Here is an 18,436-nt window from a genome sequence, read left to right on the forward strand (position 1 = left end):
CCAGCCTTTGGCACGTCTCCTCTGGTCCAGAAAGGCACATCTTTTCAGGGCCATCTCTCTACTCAGCTCTCCTTTCCTGAACTTTCTCCTCAAAGCCACCCTTGGGCCTGGAGCAAGAGAAACAGTCCACACCCAGGCCTGTGAATCGCTGAGAGAGCGTGCTCTGAGCTGTCTTGGCAGCATCTGCCCAGGTCTTGTGCCCAGCAGCTTGTTGCTGGCCTTCAGCTTCACTGACCACCATTGTCCTTGAGCAGCTTCCCCAGAAGTGCTCTTCTCTCCACAGTGCAGGCCCTCTGCAGATTGTACTATTTAATGGAACCACAGCCCTGTGGGGGTATATTTTCTTGTCATTTCCAGGTATATCTACCTGGCTAAGCGTTCACAGCCCTGTTACGAAATTCCGGCTCTGCCCCAATTTCTATGTGTGTGATCTGACACAAGTTGATTCATGCCCTAAACCTCAGTTTACTCACCCACAAAACAAAGACAATCATAGTGCCCACCTCATAGGTATGTTTTGAAGCCAGGATTTAAAAAGTACATGTCCATGAGCGGCTCCATTCTGCACTTAGCATGCATTGTGCCAAAGATACTAGGCTTTGGCATGGTCACCTCGCAATGCTGCAGCTTTCATGTGGAAACGGAGGCTGAGAGAAGTTAAGTAACCTGCCATAGGTCACATCACTGGTTTGTAAGAACTTATTAACCAGTACTGAAACTTGGAATCAATACAAACTTCTTGCTCTTTCCACTATCACCCAGATGCTCTCAGAACCTAACAGACCTAAAACCTAAAGTTGATTAGAGGTAAAGAGAGAGTCCAGTTCAGGTCAGATTCTCTGTGGAATAAGGAGCCTCTCCATGAATACAGATATGTGTGGCTCTACCTTGCCACTTGACCCTGACCCCTTCAAAGAATAGCCTCCCATCACTTACCCTGCGGGCAGGACCCTTGGGAGCCTGCTGGGCAGGGTGTTGTTCTTCCTAGACAGATTAGGAGGCAGATCCAGGATCTGTGTGTGTGGACTCCAGACTTGGGTTCTATAGACAGCAGCACCTCATGTCTAAGCAGAGTCAGGAAATAGCTACTAACTATAATACCCCCATTTAAGGTTTCCAAGTAAATTCTTAACTCTAGCTTTCCAGCAGCATACTTGAATTCAAATAGTCACTGTGACATTTGAAAATAGGAAAAACTATTTCCAGACAAATTACCTATGTCTTTTGGCTATGCCACCTTTCTACCATAAACAAGTGTAATTTTTACTTAAGTTGATACAACTACATATAGGTTCAGGGAAAAGCACTTATTTCAATGAGTCAGAATTTGACTGGCAGAAGGAACTGTGGTAGGAAGGACAGGATAGCCCTGAATTTTGCTAGATGCCAAAGGCAGGCCCTAAGATAGCTGCTGAAACAAACTACAGGGTTGGGACAGGGGGATAGAAATGGGAGAGGGCGATGGGAGCAGTCAGACTATGGAGAAACAACAGCCATACTGAGACACTGGGGTGCTGCAGGAAGGGTACCAGGCTGCACCACAGTGGCCCAATGGCCTTGTGCAAATCTCTTAATCCCACCGAGCCCTGGGTTCCCAGTCTGCTATATGGGAGTATTGGCCCCATAGGGCATCGTTTATAAAACATTTGAGGGCCTCAGAGGTGCTATTCAAATGAAAAGGGATATTCCTCTCCATTTGGGGATTCCCTTAATCTTAATCTATGTTTGTGGAATCTCTGATCACTCTTACTCAAGCTAATGTGGAGTCCATGAAAATAGCAGTAATAGTGACCACCACTGACCTAGCCCCCACAGTGGACTCAGCACTGCACACTGCCTTCAGTCCCATCACCTGCCCTGTCTTTTGGGTGGAAAACATGAAAAATCAGAGAGGTGAAGCATCTTGTTTGAAGTCATCTGGCTGAAAAATGGAGGTGGAAATGATCCTAGCAGAGGTGTAGCTGACAGTCCAGTGTGTGTCCGAAACTGCTGTGCCTGGAGGCCACCCACCTCAGGAGGGTAGGGGTGGATGGTGGTGGGCAGCTAAGGCAGGGGGGCTGTTGGAGCCAAGGAAGGGCCTGAAGGACTGGGCTTGGCTCCACTAGGGGTGGGGAGGTTGCTCATCAGCCAAGGCCCCGCATCTGAGGCCTCTGCTGTTTTTGCAGTGAATGGGCCCTGGTGTAAAGAAGATCAGTCTCTTGTCCTCTTCTTCCAGGATATAGTCTGGGGCTTATTGAAGAGCTGTGGCCAGGCTCCTGGCAGGCTGATACCACCCCACTCTCCAAAGGAGGAAGGAGGTTCCTCTGCCCTCCATCCCCGCCCCAGGACCATGAACAGAGTGGATCAGCCATGCCTGAGTTTCTTTTCTCCTATCAGTTGTCATCAGTATGCGGGATGTTGGCCAGATGCCCTACCGATCCACCTGTCCACAGTTAACTGGTCACATGCACACTCCCACAGAGTAGGCTAACTCCTACTTGGTACCTCCTTGCAGACCAAGTGTCATCAGTACTGGCCCGATCCCCCTGACGTCGTGGACCATGGTGGCTTTCACATCCGGTGTCAGTCAGAGGATTGCACCATTGCCTACGTGTCCCGAGAAATGCTGGTCACGAACACCGAGGTGAGCGGCAGTCTCTGTGGGGCACAGTGGAGGGGAAGTCATGGTATCAGCAGCTACCATGGTCCCAGGTGGGTCACGCTTCTGGATCTGCTCTCTCTTTTTGCCTGGCGAGCATGTCAGTGAACATACAAGACACCTGTCAGAGAGCCAGTTCCTGTGTCCAGAGGGACACAGTTCACAACAGGCTGGTGATAGAAGTAACCCAGTGTCCATCGATGGAGGAATGGACAAACAAAATGTAGTGCATCCATAAAATGGACTAGGATTCAGCCTTAGAAAGGGAAGAAATTCTGACACATGCTTCATCATGGATGAACCTTGAAGACATTTTGCTAAGTGAACTCAGCCAGTCACAGAAAGATAGACACTGTATGGTTTCACTTCATAGTACTTCTAGATACTGTGAAATACCTAGCATAGTCAAATTAAGAGACAGAAAGTAGAACAGTGGTTGCCAGGGGTTTGGAGAAGAGATAGAATGAGAATAGAGGAATATTGTATCATATGGTATAAAGCTTACAGAATTTATGTTTGGTTGAGAAAGAAAAAGTTGTAGAAATAGACAGTGGTGATGGTTGCACAACATTGTGAATATACTTAATTATACTTAATGCCACTAATGAACTATATTTAATGAACAATACATTGAAAAATGGTTCACAGTGGTAAGCATCATGTTATGTATATTTTACCACTATAAAAAAATAAGGCAGGAGTGATGGCTCATGCCTGTAATCCCAGCACTTTGGGAGATTGAGGCAGGTGGATTGCTTGAGTCTAGGAGTTTGAGACCAACCTGGGCAACATAATGAGACACCATCTCTATTTTAAAAATTAGTCAGGCGTGCTGGCATGCACCTGCTACTGGGGAGGCTAAGGCGGAAGAATTGCTTGAGCCAAGTGGGTAGAGAGCCATGATCGTACCACTGCATTCCAGCCTGGACGACAGAGTGAGACTCCAACTGTACATACATACATACAAAATAAAATAAGAGCCAGCATATATGGCAAGTACCACAGGGGATAAAATCACTGGGCAGAAGCGGTCAAGGCAGCAATCCTGTGGGAGTGACCTGTGCAGAACCTGAGAGAGGTGGGTGTCTTGGGAGAGCAGGGCGGATTGGCAGCAGCCACAACAAGGCTATGCACAGTGGCAGAAAGAGCATCAGGAGACGAGGCCACCCTGGAGGAGTCTGGGGGAGGGTTGGGGTCCTCTTGCCCACCATCTGGATTGACTCATCAAGGCCACTGCATCTTCCACAGACTGGGGAGGATCACGCAGTGACACATCTCCAGTACGTCGCGTGGCCCGACCACGGCGTGCCTGATGACTCCTCGGACTTCCTGGAATTTGTCAACTATGTGAGGTCCCTGAGAGTGGACAGGGAGCCTGTCTTAGTTCACTGCAGGTATGATGCTTGTGATTTGGTTTGGTTTCCTTTAGAATACTTGTACCTCTTGAGAAAGGCCTAGAGAGAATTGGCAGATGCCAAACTCACCCTAAATTCTGCAAATTGTGTGCTCTTGCAGACCTCTATTTACTTTATTTCTTCACTATTTCAAATATTTGGATGTAGTACAGAGCCGAACATACCCTTCCCTCTGCCCTGAAGTCGGCTGACCTTTACCATAGACATGAATGAGAAAGGGAGTGGATTTTGCACTTGACAATGGGTTTCGTTCCACTAGCTGTTAAGCCCCCAGCCTCCGGATGTGTGAGCATAAGCTTTTTCAGCCTGTTTGAGAGCACAACTCAAGTGTGTGTTTTGTATTCTTGAAAGCCAAGGGAGGAAAGCTCCTTCTGAGTAAATGTGCTGGCTGGGCTATGCAGATGATGCCCAGGCAAATCCCAAGTCTCTCTTCCTTACCCTCTCCAGTGCTGGAATAGGTCGAACTGGTGTGTTGGTCACTATGGAAACAGCCATGTGCTTAATTGAGAGAAACCTGCCCGTCTACCCGCTGGATATTGTCCGGAAAATGCGAGACCAGCGCGCCATGATGGTGCAGACATCGGTGAGTAGTAATAACAATGGCCGCATTTCCTGAATGCTTGCACTGGACCAGGCCTGGAAATGAGGGCTTTGCAAATCAAGAGACTACAGCTCAAGGGGGCTGAGTCACTTGCCGGGTCACAGAGCTTGTCAGGGGCTGCACGACTCTGTAGCCCTCACCAATCTAACCGCTATGAGTTTTGCTGCCCTCCTTTCCTGGTGCCTGTGTGTTTATTTCCTGCCAGCCTGTCTGCCAGGAAGCAGTCCTGGTTGTATTCTGCATTGTTGAACCACTACCCCATCATGTGCATTTTCATACCCCACTCACCTGTGCCTGTATACCCGTCTGGCTTGGTGAACATCACACACAGTCCTACTCTCTCCTCCTCTGGGCTCTCTCCCACTCATGTGGTACCAGAGTACTTGGCACTGCAACTGTTCTCAACAGGAAATCTTGGGGATTTTCCCCCAGAAGGGCAAGAAGGGGCAGCAGGATGGTGTGGAAAGAGCTTGATTCAGGCTCCCCCATCTACTGGTGACCTTGGAATAGTCCCTTTACTTCTCTTTAAGCCTCAGTTTCCCCATATGTAAAATGGGGACCATCCCACACTCATTCATTTATTCAGCAGTTAATTGTGGAAACAGGAAAGACTGAAGCTTGAATCTAGTAAAACTGGATTCATCTATCATAAATCTCCGCAGTGATGGGGGAGTTCAGGGTGACTGAGAACATGGTAGCAGAGTATCTAAAGCAGACTTTGGAAAGTCAAGAAAGGCCTCCTTCCTGGAGGAGTGGCCTCTCAGGCAAAACCTCCAGGATGGATGAGAAGAAGTTAGCAAATAAAGGAGTAGGAACTCCATGTTCCAACCAGTTCTGGATCCTCACAGACTTGGAGACAAAGTTGGTAAGATTTCCCTAATAGATTATGAGCCTTTGTTTTATATTAGCTTGTACTCAGGAAATCTGGTTAAGAGGAAAAAAAATCGGCTTATGGTATTAAGGTCATTCTCTGCCCTGTTTTGTGGTATGGAAGACCTCACTGCTGGTTAAAAAGAAAAAAAGTCCCTCATCTTAGTAGTGTTCCTAGCTGGAAAAGCTCAGTTTAAATGCTTTTATCCCCCCTGTACACTTTGGTACGCTATGTTTCTTAGGTATTTGCTAATATAAATGGGCATATCCTGCAGACCCTCTTTCAGTGGCTCTTCTTTTTAAGACAAAATTCAGAGTTTTAGGCTGGACACAGTACCTCATGCCTGTAATCCCAGCATGGCTGCCTTTGGGAGGCTAAGGTGGGAGGATTGGTTGATCCCAGGAGTTCAAGACCAGCCTGGGCAACATAGCGATAGCTCATCTCTACAAAAACTAGCCAAGGATGGTGGCACACATCTGTAGTCCCAGCCACTCAGGAGACTGAGGTCGAAGGATCGCCTGAGCCTAGGTGGTCGAAACCGCAGTGAGCTGTAATCATGCCACTACACTCCAGCCTGGGCCACAGAATAAGGCCCTGACTCACACACACACACACAAAATCCGGAGTCCTTACCCCAGTGCAAGGTGCTCCACACACAGGTCCTAGGCCACCTGTGTCCCTCTTCCTCTATATGCCCAAGTATTCCTGCCAAAACCAAGGACCCTGATATTGTTTCTCAACATGGAATGTTCTCCTTGGGGCTGCCACATGTCTGCTTACTAGAATGGCCACCCTATGGGAACCTTCGCTCCTTCCCCAAATCCCCCCAGACTGCCAGTCTTTCCTCTGTCATGTTCCATGATGCTTTGCCTGCCTGTCTCTGGGAGCACTCTTCCACCCATCATGCAGGAATCAGGCACTCACAGGTGTGCCTTTGCCACTCTTTGCCTGGCACGTGACCCAGGATTGGTACTCAGGGAATATTTGGGAACGATGCAAAAGACTCACCACATACATGGTGCTATGCAGTATTCCTGGAGCTGTGGGACTTGACAGCTTTATTTTCTTTTCCAGAGCCAGTACAAGTTTGTGTGTGAGGCAATTCTTCGTGTGTATGAAGAAGGCTTAGTCCAGATGCTGGATCCTAGTTAAGACAACTGTGAAAACGTTCATTCCTCTTTCCCAAGGGCATCCTCCTCAAAGAGGAAGACAGACCTTCTCTCTGGAAGCAGCAAGAGGAACCGGTAGCTGTGGGAAAGGAATGGGCACCTTTGAACCCAAGCACTTTAAATTTCTATAGAAAATGTAACATGTACATAGGAACTGATGTAGATACGCATGCAATTATGGCATCATTTAGGCCCATATTCCTACAGAGAGAAATACACAAAAGGGATCTCAGTTTGGGGCCTGTCCTAATGCCTTCCTCCCTAGCATCACCATATATAACCCTGTCAGCCATCCTCGGGCAGTTGAGAGGGGATGCCCACAGTGCTGTTGACCACCCAACCACAAGATGGCATGGTTATCTCGGGTCTCTTGGATGTTTTGTGTGTGGGTGTGCATAGGACTCTAAGGGCTGAGCTTTCTGTGCTTCTAGGCAGAGCTGGAACAATTCATGTCCACCCACCCCTGATGCTAAGGAAACCTTGATGAATGTACTAGACGGCAGTGCAATGGGAATCAGGCTGAAAGACGAGCGGTACCTCGTCTGCTCTCCCTTCCTTTGTCCCATCTCCCAGCCACTTTTTTTTTTTTTGAGTTGGAGTCTCACTCTGTCGCCCAGGCTAGAGTGCAGTGGCACACTTGCGGCCAATGTGTCCTCAACCTGCTGGGCTCAGGGGATCCTTCCACCCCAGCCTTCCAAGTAGCTGGAACTATAGGCATGTTCCTCCATGCCCAGCTAATTTTTTTTTTTTTTAATTGTAGAGACAAGGTCTCATCAAGTAGCCCAGGCTGGTCTCAAACCCAGGGGCTTAGGCAATCCTCTTGTTTCAGTTCAAGAGAATTGTGACCCTCTTGAGGTTCACCCTTGGTACCTGAGCTGGATTAGTAATGTATGTTCACGTGAGTTTTCAGCTGAGACTCTGAGAACTAGGACTCCAAGTGTCCTTTTGTCGTGTGTCTTAGTTGTAGATGTGGTTGTGTCTCTTGCCTCTGCTTGCCTCTGACTGTATACTTGGAACCCGGGACTGGAATCACTGACTACTGAATCTACTCCATGTGTTGCTGCTACTTCAAGCTACTACACTTGAAACCTTACAATTTTCCTGAGGGGAGATGGGACAATATCATCCAAATATTCAGAATCTTTGGCCCTTCTGAGAAAAGATCTTCTAGTAATTGAACCATGGGAAACCCAGCTTCTAGAGGGTTGTCCATGGGGGTGTGTACATGAATGTGCACCCAGGGGTGTGTTTCTCAGGATTCCTGGCTTGATTTAAATTACCGCTGAGTTTATATAAAGAATGAGTCTCTGTATAGAAGAACAAATGTGTGCATTCACCCTCAGTTACAATGGTCTCCATTTCATTTCAAAGGAGAGGATCAGACTATCTGAATATAAACACAATCTGATGTTAATTTATTCTAAATACACCATGATTTTGATTGTCCTAAAGAATTCTGCCTTTGTGAATACTGTGTTAAATTTTTTAAAATTTGTGACAGGACTGTAGCAAATTATTATTTAAGGAAAATAAATTGCATAAACATTTAATGTGGTATTTTTAAATAGCGATTTTCATGTACCCAGAAGAGGAAGCTAAACCCGTTTCTTAACCCTTTTGCATTTATACTGAAGGGATGCTTTCATGTTATGGTGCACCTAAATAAGGCCATTTTGATGCTTAGCAGACTCCGGACCAATAGAGTAGCTTCCTGGTTGCAAAGACCCATACGGGATGGGACAGCAGGTTTCTAAAGGTTCTTCATCTCCAGAGCTGGCATATTTACTTGCATACTTCCATCCTTTCCCTCCTGGGTTTTCTGCTGCTAAATGACAGGGATGGATGGAAGGTGGTACACAGTGCTGTAACCCCATACTGTGAAACAAGAAAGCACCGGAAGGTGTGCAGCTAAGGGCTGGGAGATTTGGTTCCTACTCCCACTCAGTACTCACTAGCTGCGCACTGCGTCACATAGGAGCTCTGCCTCTCTTTTCTCATCTGTAAAATAAGAGAAACAATCTTGGAACTTTAGGTTAAATATGAGGATTGAATAAGATCATGTGACTGATGTGAATTTTCATCAGCTGGAATAGGAGCTGACACTGCTTACAGATGAATTCCTTAGGAAAGTGAGCTTATCGGTGATTAGCCCCAAAACACATCAAACAAAAGTAGAATCCACTGGGTTTTCATAAGAGAAAAATGCTCTTTTCATGGAAGGGGACATCAAGAGTACAAGAGTACAAAGGAATATCATACCAGTACCTTTGTTCAGTCCAGACTCATAAAAATTCTCTCAGCAAAGCTCCACAAAAGAGGGGGAGGAGGGAAACTGACTTAAATGTAAGTGCCATCAAGATATTTAGCAAATCATTGCCATTTGATAAAAAATGCATCGTCACCCTGTGTGCAGAAAGCTTTAAAAGTGTATAAATGTCTTTATTGTTTTTCTAAAAACAAATTGTTCAATATGGTTGCAGAAATGTTGCCGTTATGTTCAGATAAATTTCTGAAAAGCTTATCAAAGGTTGCATCCAGGTTTTTCTGCCACTGTGCACACCAGCAGTTCAGACCCAGCAGATGTTGCCAGGGACAAAATTTATGAAATACTGGGAAGAACAAGACAAGAATGAGTTAAAGGAGCAAAATAATACAATACTGTAGATATTACCAATTAAAATCCATAGCTCAAGTTTCCTGTTTCACCACGTTATAAACTTAAGCAGTTATACTTATTAACCTTTTTGAGTCCTAAGTGAAGAACTGCATCAGAATCGGGATAAATATTTCGCCTGGGAAATTTGACTGAATGGAGAACACATCAACATCCTACATTCTGGTGCTTTCTAGAAGATCTAATTAGACTCCATGCTGATTTAATCAAGATGGGAGATCTCTGCTGGTGCCACCCTCTAGAACCTGCACTTATTGTTTTGACTTTCCAGAGAAAAAGATTTCACTCAATTTGGGTGGGGGTGGAGGGAATCACACACTTGTACTAGTCTTCAGTTTCCTACCTATTTAAGTAATGTAAACTTAAATATTCTTTAATGTAGATGCTATTGCTGCTGTGTTGCTAGCTGGCATTCTTTGTTCCTCTGAAATTATCATCTGTGGGCAAGCAACCGTCCACTTCTTCCTCTAGAGACAAGCAAGAAGCACCTTCAGAGGAGAAATATTGTAAGAGGCAGGGCTTGGATCCAGACCTGGACTTAGGCAAGGTGTGTTGACCAAGCCCCCATTTCCTTGTCTCTAAAATGGAAAGGTTGGGCGGGACGAGAGCTCAAGATTTGTCATTCTGGGAACCTGATATTCAAAAGAATCTAAATTAGTCCCAAACCAAAGCTTTATGGCTGCTAGAGAGACGTGTGTCACATTGCTGTGACTTGTCACCAAGAGGGTATCTCTCAGACCTCGTAGCTGTTGAATGCAAAGACAAGAATTGCCACCCTCAGGTTCTTGCCTGAAATCCTCAGCTGAGGGTGGTCTCAGTAAAGATGGCAATGACTCTGTGATCTCCGCCTGGGAAACCAAACACATGGGAGTTTGATGCCTGGGCTGGTCCACCATCTTCATAGTTCACGTTCTGTTTAGAGCAACCAAAGGATTTGTGTGAAGTCACGTCATTTTGAAAAGTAATTTCATCGGTCAGCAATACTTTTCCTGTAGATTTGGAATGTTTTTTGTTCTGACCTTGTTCTGTCAGTGACTCTACTGAAAAACCACTGGATCGATATAAAAAATTCAAGCTATGCAACATTATTGTTGTCTGTTGATATTTTCATTTGAATGGTCTGATTTCTGCAAGTGTTTCACTTTTTAAACATTTTGTGAAATATCAACTCTTGGAGGAGAGTGCTCTCTGTTCATCTCCACCTTTCCTCTGCTCAGGAGCAGGACCTCCCATACCTAGTAGTACCCATCTTGGCCTTGACTTTGTGTGACAAATTATAGGGCAGAATTAGATCCCACGATCGTGACAAATAGTTTACACAAAGTGCAAGTTTACTTTCTAGCATGCAGAGCTGCCAGGGTGGCTCCATGATCACCTGGGGTCCCGGGTGTCCCCTTGTTGCTCTGCCATTCTCAAAATGCGGCTCCTACCTAGTTCACACAGCAGCCATCAGGATGGAGGAAAGGGGGGGAGAAAAGACCCCTTCCTGGAGGGGATGGCACCTGGAGGTCATACATTCTGTTGATCAGAAGTTAGTCACTACAAAAAGCTGTACTGTCTCCAAGAAGGCCCCCCTCAGTGACTCTACCTTGGCAGTGGCCATGGAGGTCAACGGACAAGGAGTCCTTTCCAGACAGCAAGATGGGGCTGTCAGGTGCCTACTCAAGCAACTCACTGTCCTGCCAAAGGGCATCTTCACTATACCACTAGGTAGGGCCATACCTACTGCAAGGGAGTCTAGTCATTTTTATTCCAAGAAACCATGTGCCTAACTTAGATTGAAGGGTTCTGTTTCTGAGAAATAAGAAAAGAATGGGCTTGAGGGACAATTAGTAGTCTCTGCCGTGGCTCGACTCTTTGGCCGCCCTTCTTTCCCCACATGAAGCCCATCCCTCTTCTCCCCAAGGGAGACACCAAAACCCCATGCAGTTACAGCATGAAGCTGAAGCAAAAATCATCTTTGGGAGATCTTCAGTCTTCTGTCAGTTCTGGGTGACTTCTTGTACTCTAATGATCTAAAAACTTAAAAGACAAGCTATCTCCTCCCAAGGTCACCCAGAAACAGTAGTGAAGTACAAACAGGGAAATGACCATCGAAATTCTTTCAGTAGAGGGGAGAACAGGCAGCACGGCGTTACTGCTCCTAGTGGGTATCAAATCCACTGCACAGGACTAATGAAGATGCCCTTTTGCAATACAGTGAGTTCCTTGAGTAGGCACGTGATAGCCCAGTCTTGCTGTGTGGAAGGAACTCCTTGTCCATTGACCTCCATGGCCACAGCCAGGTGGGGCTGCTGAGGGCAGCCTTCATGGGGACAAGCACAGCTTTTGTGGCTTGCTTAACTCCTTGGGCAGTTTTAGAGGACTCTCTAGAGTTGCTTTCATGGTTCTAAAAGGCTTGCAATTTCTTAGCCATGGAATCCATCAAGTACTCACAGCAGAAGATCTGGTCTAGACTGTGGTATTCTGTGCTCTGCTTCTTCCTCAACTTAAAGGCAGCGGTCTTGAGGTTACCTGAAAGAGAAGCATGGGTGGGAAGCAACACCCTTAATCTGGTCTTTGAAGCTAGCTGGTTTGCATTCATTGTGTACCTGAATCATTTGAATAAGAATGGACTCATAACACAAACCTGACCTTGTTCTCTCCTAGAAATTCCAGAGCCCTACCCATCCCCCAACCCCTAATTATACAAGCCAGTCTTCATTTTTGACTGCTCTTATAGCCTTGCTGGTTAGTCCCTAAGCCTCGGGATTCCCTTTCCTCAAGGAAGGCTCTAGGATTGCCTCTGAGGCTGCCCCAGGGCTTGCAACATGATTGTCTAAACCAGAGGCAGGACACTGTGTCCACTTCCAGAGGGCAGGCTCACTAGAAGACCAAATCTCACCACGCAATTTACTTATGTAGCAAATCCTCACATAATGCCCCACAACTCGAAAATAAAAATGAAAAAAATAAACCAGAGAAAGAACCAAGTAAGACCTGTTGGGAGGCAGCAGCAGAGATCCAGGGAGAAATGACAGTGATGAGAATGGTGGTAACTGGTTGTAGCCCAGATGTATTTAAAGGAAGACGTGCCGGGCTCGGTGGCTCAGCCTGTAATCCCGCGCCTCTGGGAGGCTGAGGTGAGTGGATTGCCTGAGCCCATGGGTTTGAGACCCGCCTGGTCAACTTGGCAGACCTCATCTCTACAATAAACCAAAAAAGTAGTTCCAGCTACTTGGAAGGCTGGGACAGAAGGATCGCCGGAGCCCAGCAGGTTGAGGCTGCGGTGGCCAGGAGCGGCCACTGCACTCCAGTCTGGGCAACAGAGTGAGACTCCAACTCAAAATAAATAAATAAATAAATAAAGGAAGACATGATAACTTGATAGCTGACAGGCGTGCAGAGAGAAAAGCTAGAGATGGGGCCAGTTTCCAGGTTGGGCAAATGGTGGATGTGGGTGCCACAAACAAAAAGAACTAAGGGTGGGGGAGATGGTGAGGTTGTTTTTTGGGCCTAAAATCGGACATTGAGGACACATATGCAATCAGTCTGAGGAGTCTCCAGTAGAGAACATGAACCTTTGTTCTCAAAATTTTGCAGCCCGTTCTGGGACCTGAGCACCTCAATTGGCCACAGTAGATGTCTTTTCTTTTGTGCTGCTCCTATTTACATTTTAATCTATTCAAGTGATTTCTGTAATCAAATCCAGTTATTGAAATAACCTCTCTGGGGTGAGTAAGTAGTCTTCATCTGTTTGGGCTGCTGTAACAATATACCATAAACTGGTGGATTAAGCAACAGATAGTTATTTCCCATAGCTCTGGAGCCTGGGAAGTCCAAGAGTAAGGTGCTAGCAGATTTGTTTCCTAGTGAGGGCTCTCTTTCTGGCTGGCAAACAGCTGCCTTCTCACTGTGTCCTCAAATGATGGTGAGAGTAAACCTGTGTCTCTTTCTCACTTTATAAAGACACTAATCCCATAATGAGGACCCCACCCTCATGACCTCATCTAAATCTGATTGTTTCTCACAGGTTACATCTTCAAATACCATCCCACCATGGGTTAGGTCTTCAGCATATGAATTTGGGAGGTGACACAATTCAGTCCAGGGCAATCAAATTCATTTTATCATAATTATTCATTTAATCAGAGGCCCTAGTTGTGTCTGAGAGGTCTTGCTCTCCCCTAGAGCCCCACAGCAAGACAGGCAAGGAGGGAGGACTCTCACGGGGGGCAGCATGAGGTCCCAGCCTGGGTCCTGATATCACCCTCTGCTGACTGGTGGTCTTGGCACAGGCATTGTGTGTGGTTTGCTTAAGTAAGGTTCAGCTTTACTATGGCCCCCTGCAACATAGATAAACAACCATTCTCCTTTCTCTCAGGGGTGTGAGGGTCATGCCCTCCTTCAGCCCGCATCCCATCCCAGTCTCTGAGTTCCACAGTCTGTCACTCAGTCATATGGCTCCATGGGCAACCTTGCATTTTTTCCGTCTCTTTTCCTCCTAGATAACTGTAAACAACATCCCCAGAGTTGTGCAAGGTGACAGTATCAACTGTGCGTCCTCACAGAGACCACAAGAAACATTGGGTCAAAGTCTGCACTACCCTGCAGCCCCACAGAAGACTCATTAGTGATTGATGGCTTTCTGGCCTAACCTGAAACCTTCTTCCCCAACTTCTGACCTATGCTTTGAGAAATAGGTCCTTCCCAACTGTTCACTTACCTCCCAACAGCAAGCCCAAGATTCTGGTTAAACAATCATTTGTTGAAAATATGTCTCATGTCTTGATGACTTTAACTGACTTACCCTCATTTAATGCCAAGCAGACAATTGTGAATAAAGAGAGAATTTGTCTCGTCTCTGCCCTCTCCAAACTTTGTCCCCATGCAGAAATGGTGGTGCTTCTAACGTGGTGTGACCAGTAACAATGTCAGAATGTCATCTCAGACCTGGTCCTTGTAGACCCACCACCACTACCCCCAAGCAGAGGGCATGAACTGCTGACACCACTGAGGTCCACCCTGCCCTGGACACTGGCTAGACCAGCATCTGCAGCTGCCACCTTCACCATTAATCCATACCATCTCTGCTTTTTGCCATCTCCAAGATATGATTAAGCACTGGGGGCAGATGCTTTCTAGTGGCAGAGCCTAGCTTATGTGCACATGCCTAGCTGCAAGAGCCTAGAGATAACAAGCATTTGCATTTTTTGTATCTGTAACACAAGATGCAGGAGGTGATCTCTGCTTCACACAGTGGCGATGTCTCCAAATGCTGAAGCTGGGTGATCAAAAACAAATGCTCATTTAGAGTCCACTCCTTTCGCTGTCCAATTTCCCCATACTTCTAAAAGACAGCCTGGCAAAGAATGCCTGTTCTTTAGAATATAACTGAAAAGGCTCACCCTTCCCCCGAAAGGGGTCTATTTCTATTTGGTTGTGATCCGATCTCATTTTCCTGCACTCTATGGACTAAATTGCTTATGACAACTGTCAGCATACCTTGCAAGACAGTAAAAAAAAGGGAGGGGGGAAGATTTTAGATAAAAAATGTAAAAATATACATAACCCAGCAACAGAAAAAATTCAACAGAACTACCTGGTGTGAAGGAGCACCGCCCACGGGGGTGTGTTGTGCGAACTCTGTCCAGAGTGTGAGGTCATTCTAACCTAGGCTTCTGGGCCTCTAGCCAGGATCTTGGCTCTCAGATTTCACTGAGACAAGGTGCAGGGTTTTGGTTACAGTGAAAGACCTACCTGGCAAACGCAGAGGGTGTACAGAGAACATGCTTGATAGTCATCAAGGCCAGTAAGTTCAGTTTCTAAACAAAAGACACTCTATTTATAAATCACCATAAGAACTCAGTGACTTGAAACAGAAACAACTGAGAAAAGCCTAGAAAAATACATTCTAAAATAAATACTTAGTGCGGGGCTAAGTGGTGGTTCACATCTGTAATCCCAGCACTTTGAGAGGCCAAAACAGGAAGATGAGTTGAGTCCACGAGTTTGAGATAAGCCTGGGCAACACAGCATGACCCTGTCTTTACAAAAAGTAAAAATAATAAATATTATAGTTCTTCAGTGGTCTGTTTCTTGCATCAAATCCAGGCTGTTCTCAACTATAAAGAGCTTGTAGGAATCCTATTTTTCGTTTGTGTAGGAATTGTCCAAAAGTGCAGGAGCCCAAGGGAGCAAAGAGCTGAACTTTTCCTTCTAGACACTGCTCCCAACCTCCTTTATTTCTATTTTTTCCTACTTAAGTAAATTGGCTTCAGGCAAGCCCTCTCCCCAAAATTTTCTTATCATTTCAAATCTATCTCATTCACTTCAGGAAAGTTCTCTCTTTTTTTCATAGCATCAGGACTTTAAAAAAGATGTTCATAGCAGGATTCATAATGGAAAAGTAGAAACAATCCAAATCCTCTCAACTAATGACCAGATAAGCAGAATATAGTACATGTACACAGTGAAATCGAATTTGGCTATAGAGCCGGGCACAGTGGCTCACACCTGTATTCCCAGCACTTTGGGAGGCAGAGATGAGAGGATTGCCTGAGCCCAGTGGTTCGTGACCAGACTGGTCAACTTTGATGAGACCTCATCTCTACAATAAATTTAAAAAATTAGCCAGATGTGGTGGCACGCGCCTGTAGTCCCAGTTACTTTGTAGGCTGAGGCAGAAAGATCGCCTGAACCCAGAAAGTCACAGCTGTGGTAGCTGTGATCGAATGACTGCACTCCTGTGTGGGCAACAAAGTGAGACTCTAACTCAAAAAAAAAGAATTTGAGTGCTGTCACATGTTACATGCTACAACACAGATGAACCTTGGAAACATTATGTTGAGCCAAAGAAGCCAGACACAAAAGGATATATATATTATATATATATATATATATATATATATATACATTATATAATTCCATTTATAAGAAATGTCCAGAAGGCAATTCCATAGAGACAGAAAGTGGATCTGTGGTTGCCGGGGGCTGGAAGGAAAAGAAATGGGAAGTGGTTGATGGACTTGGGGTTTCTTTTTGAGCTAATCGAGATAATCTGGAATTAGAGAGTGCTAATGGTGGTGTAATGTTTGAATATACTAAAAACCACCAAATTGCACACTTGGAAATGGTGAATTTTATGTTATGTGAATTAAATCTCAATTTAAAAAAATTTTTTTTGAAAAAAACCCCAAAAGCTAAAGAACGTCATCAGTCCCCAGAAAGAAGAGTTTAAGTTATTCTGAGAGGTCAGCTGCTTGTAGACATCAAAGCCATACCATGTGCAAACCCACTAAGCCTGTAACTTCACCTCCAGGAATCTGCCCTAACAGAACAACATAAGGGCTTTGTTTTATGATATTAAGTCTGTTTTTAATGTGATGTTTACAGTAAGATATTTTTATAATAGTGAGAAATGTAAGACAGTCTCAGTGCTCATGAGTCTGGGTCTGGTGCGGTGAAGTTTGATGCATCTTTGGTATGGGATTACCATGCAGCTCTGAAAGTCGATGTGGGTGCTATATATGTCCACGCATAGCGAGTAGGCATGATATTTTGATAAGTAAGAAACTCCAAGTTATAGAATGGTATTCCTATGTGCTTCAAACTTTAGCAATGTCAGTATAAGGTGGTTTAAGAATATAGATTATGGAACCAAACAGCCTAGATTCAGATCCTAGCTTCTCATTACTTACCAGTTGTATGTCCTGGTAAATTATTTACCTTCTCCAAGCCTGTTTTCTCTCACGTTTCTGTGCTTTCCTGAGCTTCCTTGTTTTAGACAGACAGGATGTTTGTGATTGCAAGTGATAGTAACCCAACTCGGACTAGATTAAGCAACAAGGACTCCTGGGCAGGACACTAGGGCAGGGCAGGGCACTAGGGCAGGACAAGAATGGAGGGACAAGCTAGGCACGGTGGCTCAACCCTGTAATCCCAGCACTTTGGGAGGCCGAGATGAGAGGATTGCCTGAGCCCAGGGGTTTGAGACCAGCTTGGACAACTTGGCAAGAACTCATCTCTACAATAAACCACAGAATTAGCTTGGCGTGGTGGCATGCGCCTGTAGTTCCAGCTACTTGTAAAGCTGAGGTGGAAGGATCGCCTGAGTCCAGCAGATTGAGGCTGCATGGCCATGAGCGTGCCACTGCACTCCAGCCTGGGTGAGAGAGTGAGACTCTACTCAAAAAAAAAGAAAAGAAAAGAAAAAACGGAGGGACGACTTAGAAAGAAGGGTGGCTCCATGGAGAGACTGCTGGATTCTTGGCTTCTCTAAGCCTTCCTTCTCTTGACTTCAGATGGCTTGGGACATGGTACTTCACAGCTCCAGAGAAAAAAGAAAGAACACATTCCCTCGGTTCCAAGTCACCGCTGCTAAAAGGAGCACTCTGATTGGCCCAGCTTCGGTTAAATGTTCACGCTGTGAACCAATCACTGCGGTGTGGGCATCGTGTAGTGGCTCACAAGCCCACCCCCTACAGAACGTATGACTGAACTCCAGAGCCAGACGAAGAAACAGCACCCCAGAGAGACGAAGTGCTCTTCTGGGTAGTCTGTTTGTTGTTGTTGTTGTTGTTGTTGTTGTTGTTGTTGTTGTTGGTTTGTTTGTTTTTTGAGTTGGAGTCTCACTCAGTCGCCCAGACTGGAGTGCAGTGGCCGCTCCCGGCCACCGCAGCCTCGACCTGCCGGGCTCCGGCGATCCTTCCGCCTCAGCCTTCCGAGTAGCCGGAATTACAGGCATGCGCTACCACGCCCGGCTGATTTTTGATTTATTGTAGAGATGAGGTCTCGCCAAGTTGCCCAGGCGGGTCTCGAACCCGCGGGCTCAGGCCATCCACTCACCTCAGCCTCCCAAAGGCGCGGGATTACAGGCTGAGCCACCGAGCCCGGCTCTTCTGGGTAGTCTGCACCCGAGTGCCCTGACATTTGGCCAGTGCTGCAATGAGCCCATCACTAGCCGAAACCCTTAGCACGCTGGCCTCATTGCATAAGGCCCTGGAGGGTGTCCAGAGGCCCCCTCCAGAATTGCAAGAGTTACCCAGTCCCCGCCTCGTGTTAGTTGAATTAAAATATTACCTCGAGGA

General features: G+C 46.0%; 1 protein-coding gene across 1 annotated transcript in view; it reads left to right on the forward strand.

Annotated features, from left to right (window-relative positions):
• PTPN3 (protein tyrosine phosphatase, non-receptor type 3) overlaps positions 1 to 7,276 on the forward strand; it is a 158,701-nt gene extending 151,425 nt beyond the window's left edge. The window contains exons 23-26 of the mRNA XM_021706304.1: positions 2,495 to 2,623; positions 3,887 to 4,032; positions 4,501 to 4,636; positions 6,600 to 7,276. Of these exons, the coding sequence (XP_021561979.1) occupies positions 2,495 to 2,623; positions 3,887 to 4,032; positions 4,501 to 4,636; positions 6,600 to 6,677 (489 nt within the window). The 3' untranslated portion in view covers positions 6,678 to 7,276. The remainder of the gene's footprint in view (positions 1 to 2,494; positions 2,624 to 3,886; positions 4,033 to 4,500; positions 4,637 to 6,599) is intronic.
• Positions 7,277 to 18,436: the final 11,160 nt, after the last annotated feature.

Source organism: Carlito syrichta, unplaced genomic scaffold (assembly GCF_000164805.1).
Source record: "Carlito syrichta isolate Samal-C Ts95f unplaced genomic scaffold, Tarsius_syrichta-2.0.1 Scaffold315407, whole genome shotgun sequence".
Lineage (NCBI taxonomy): Eukaryota > Metazoa > Chordata > Mammalia > Primates > Tarsiidae > Carlito > Carlito syrichta.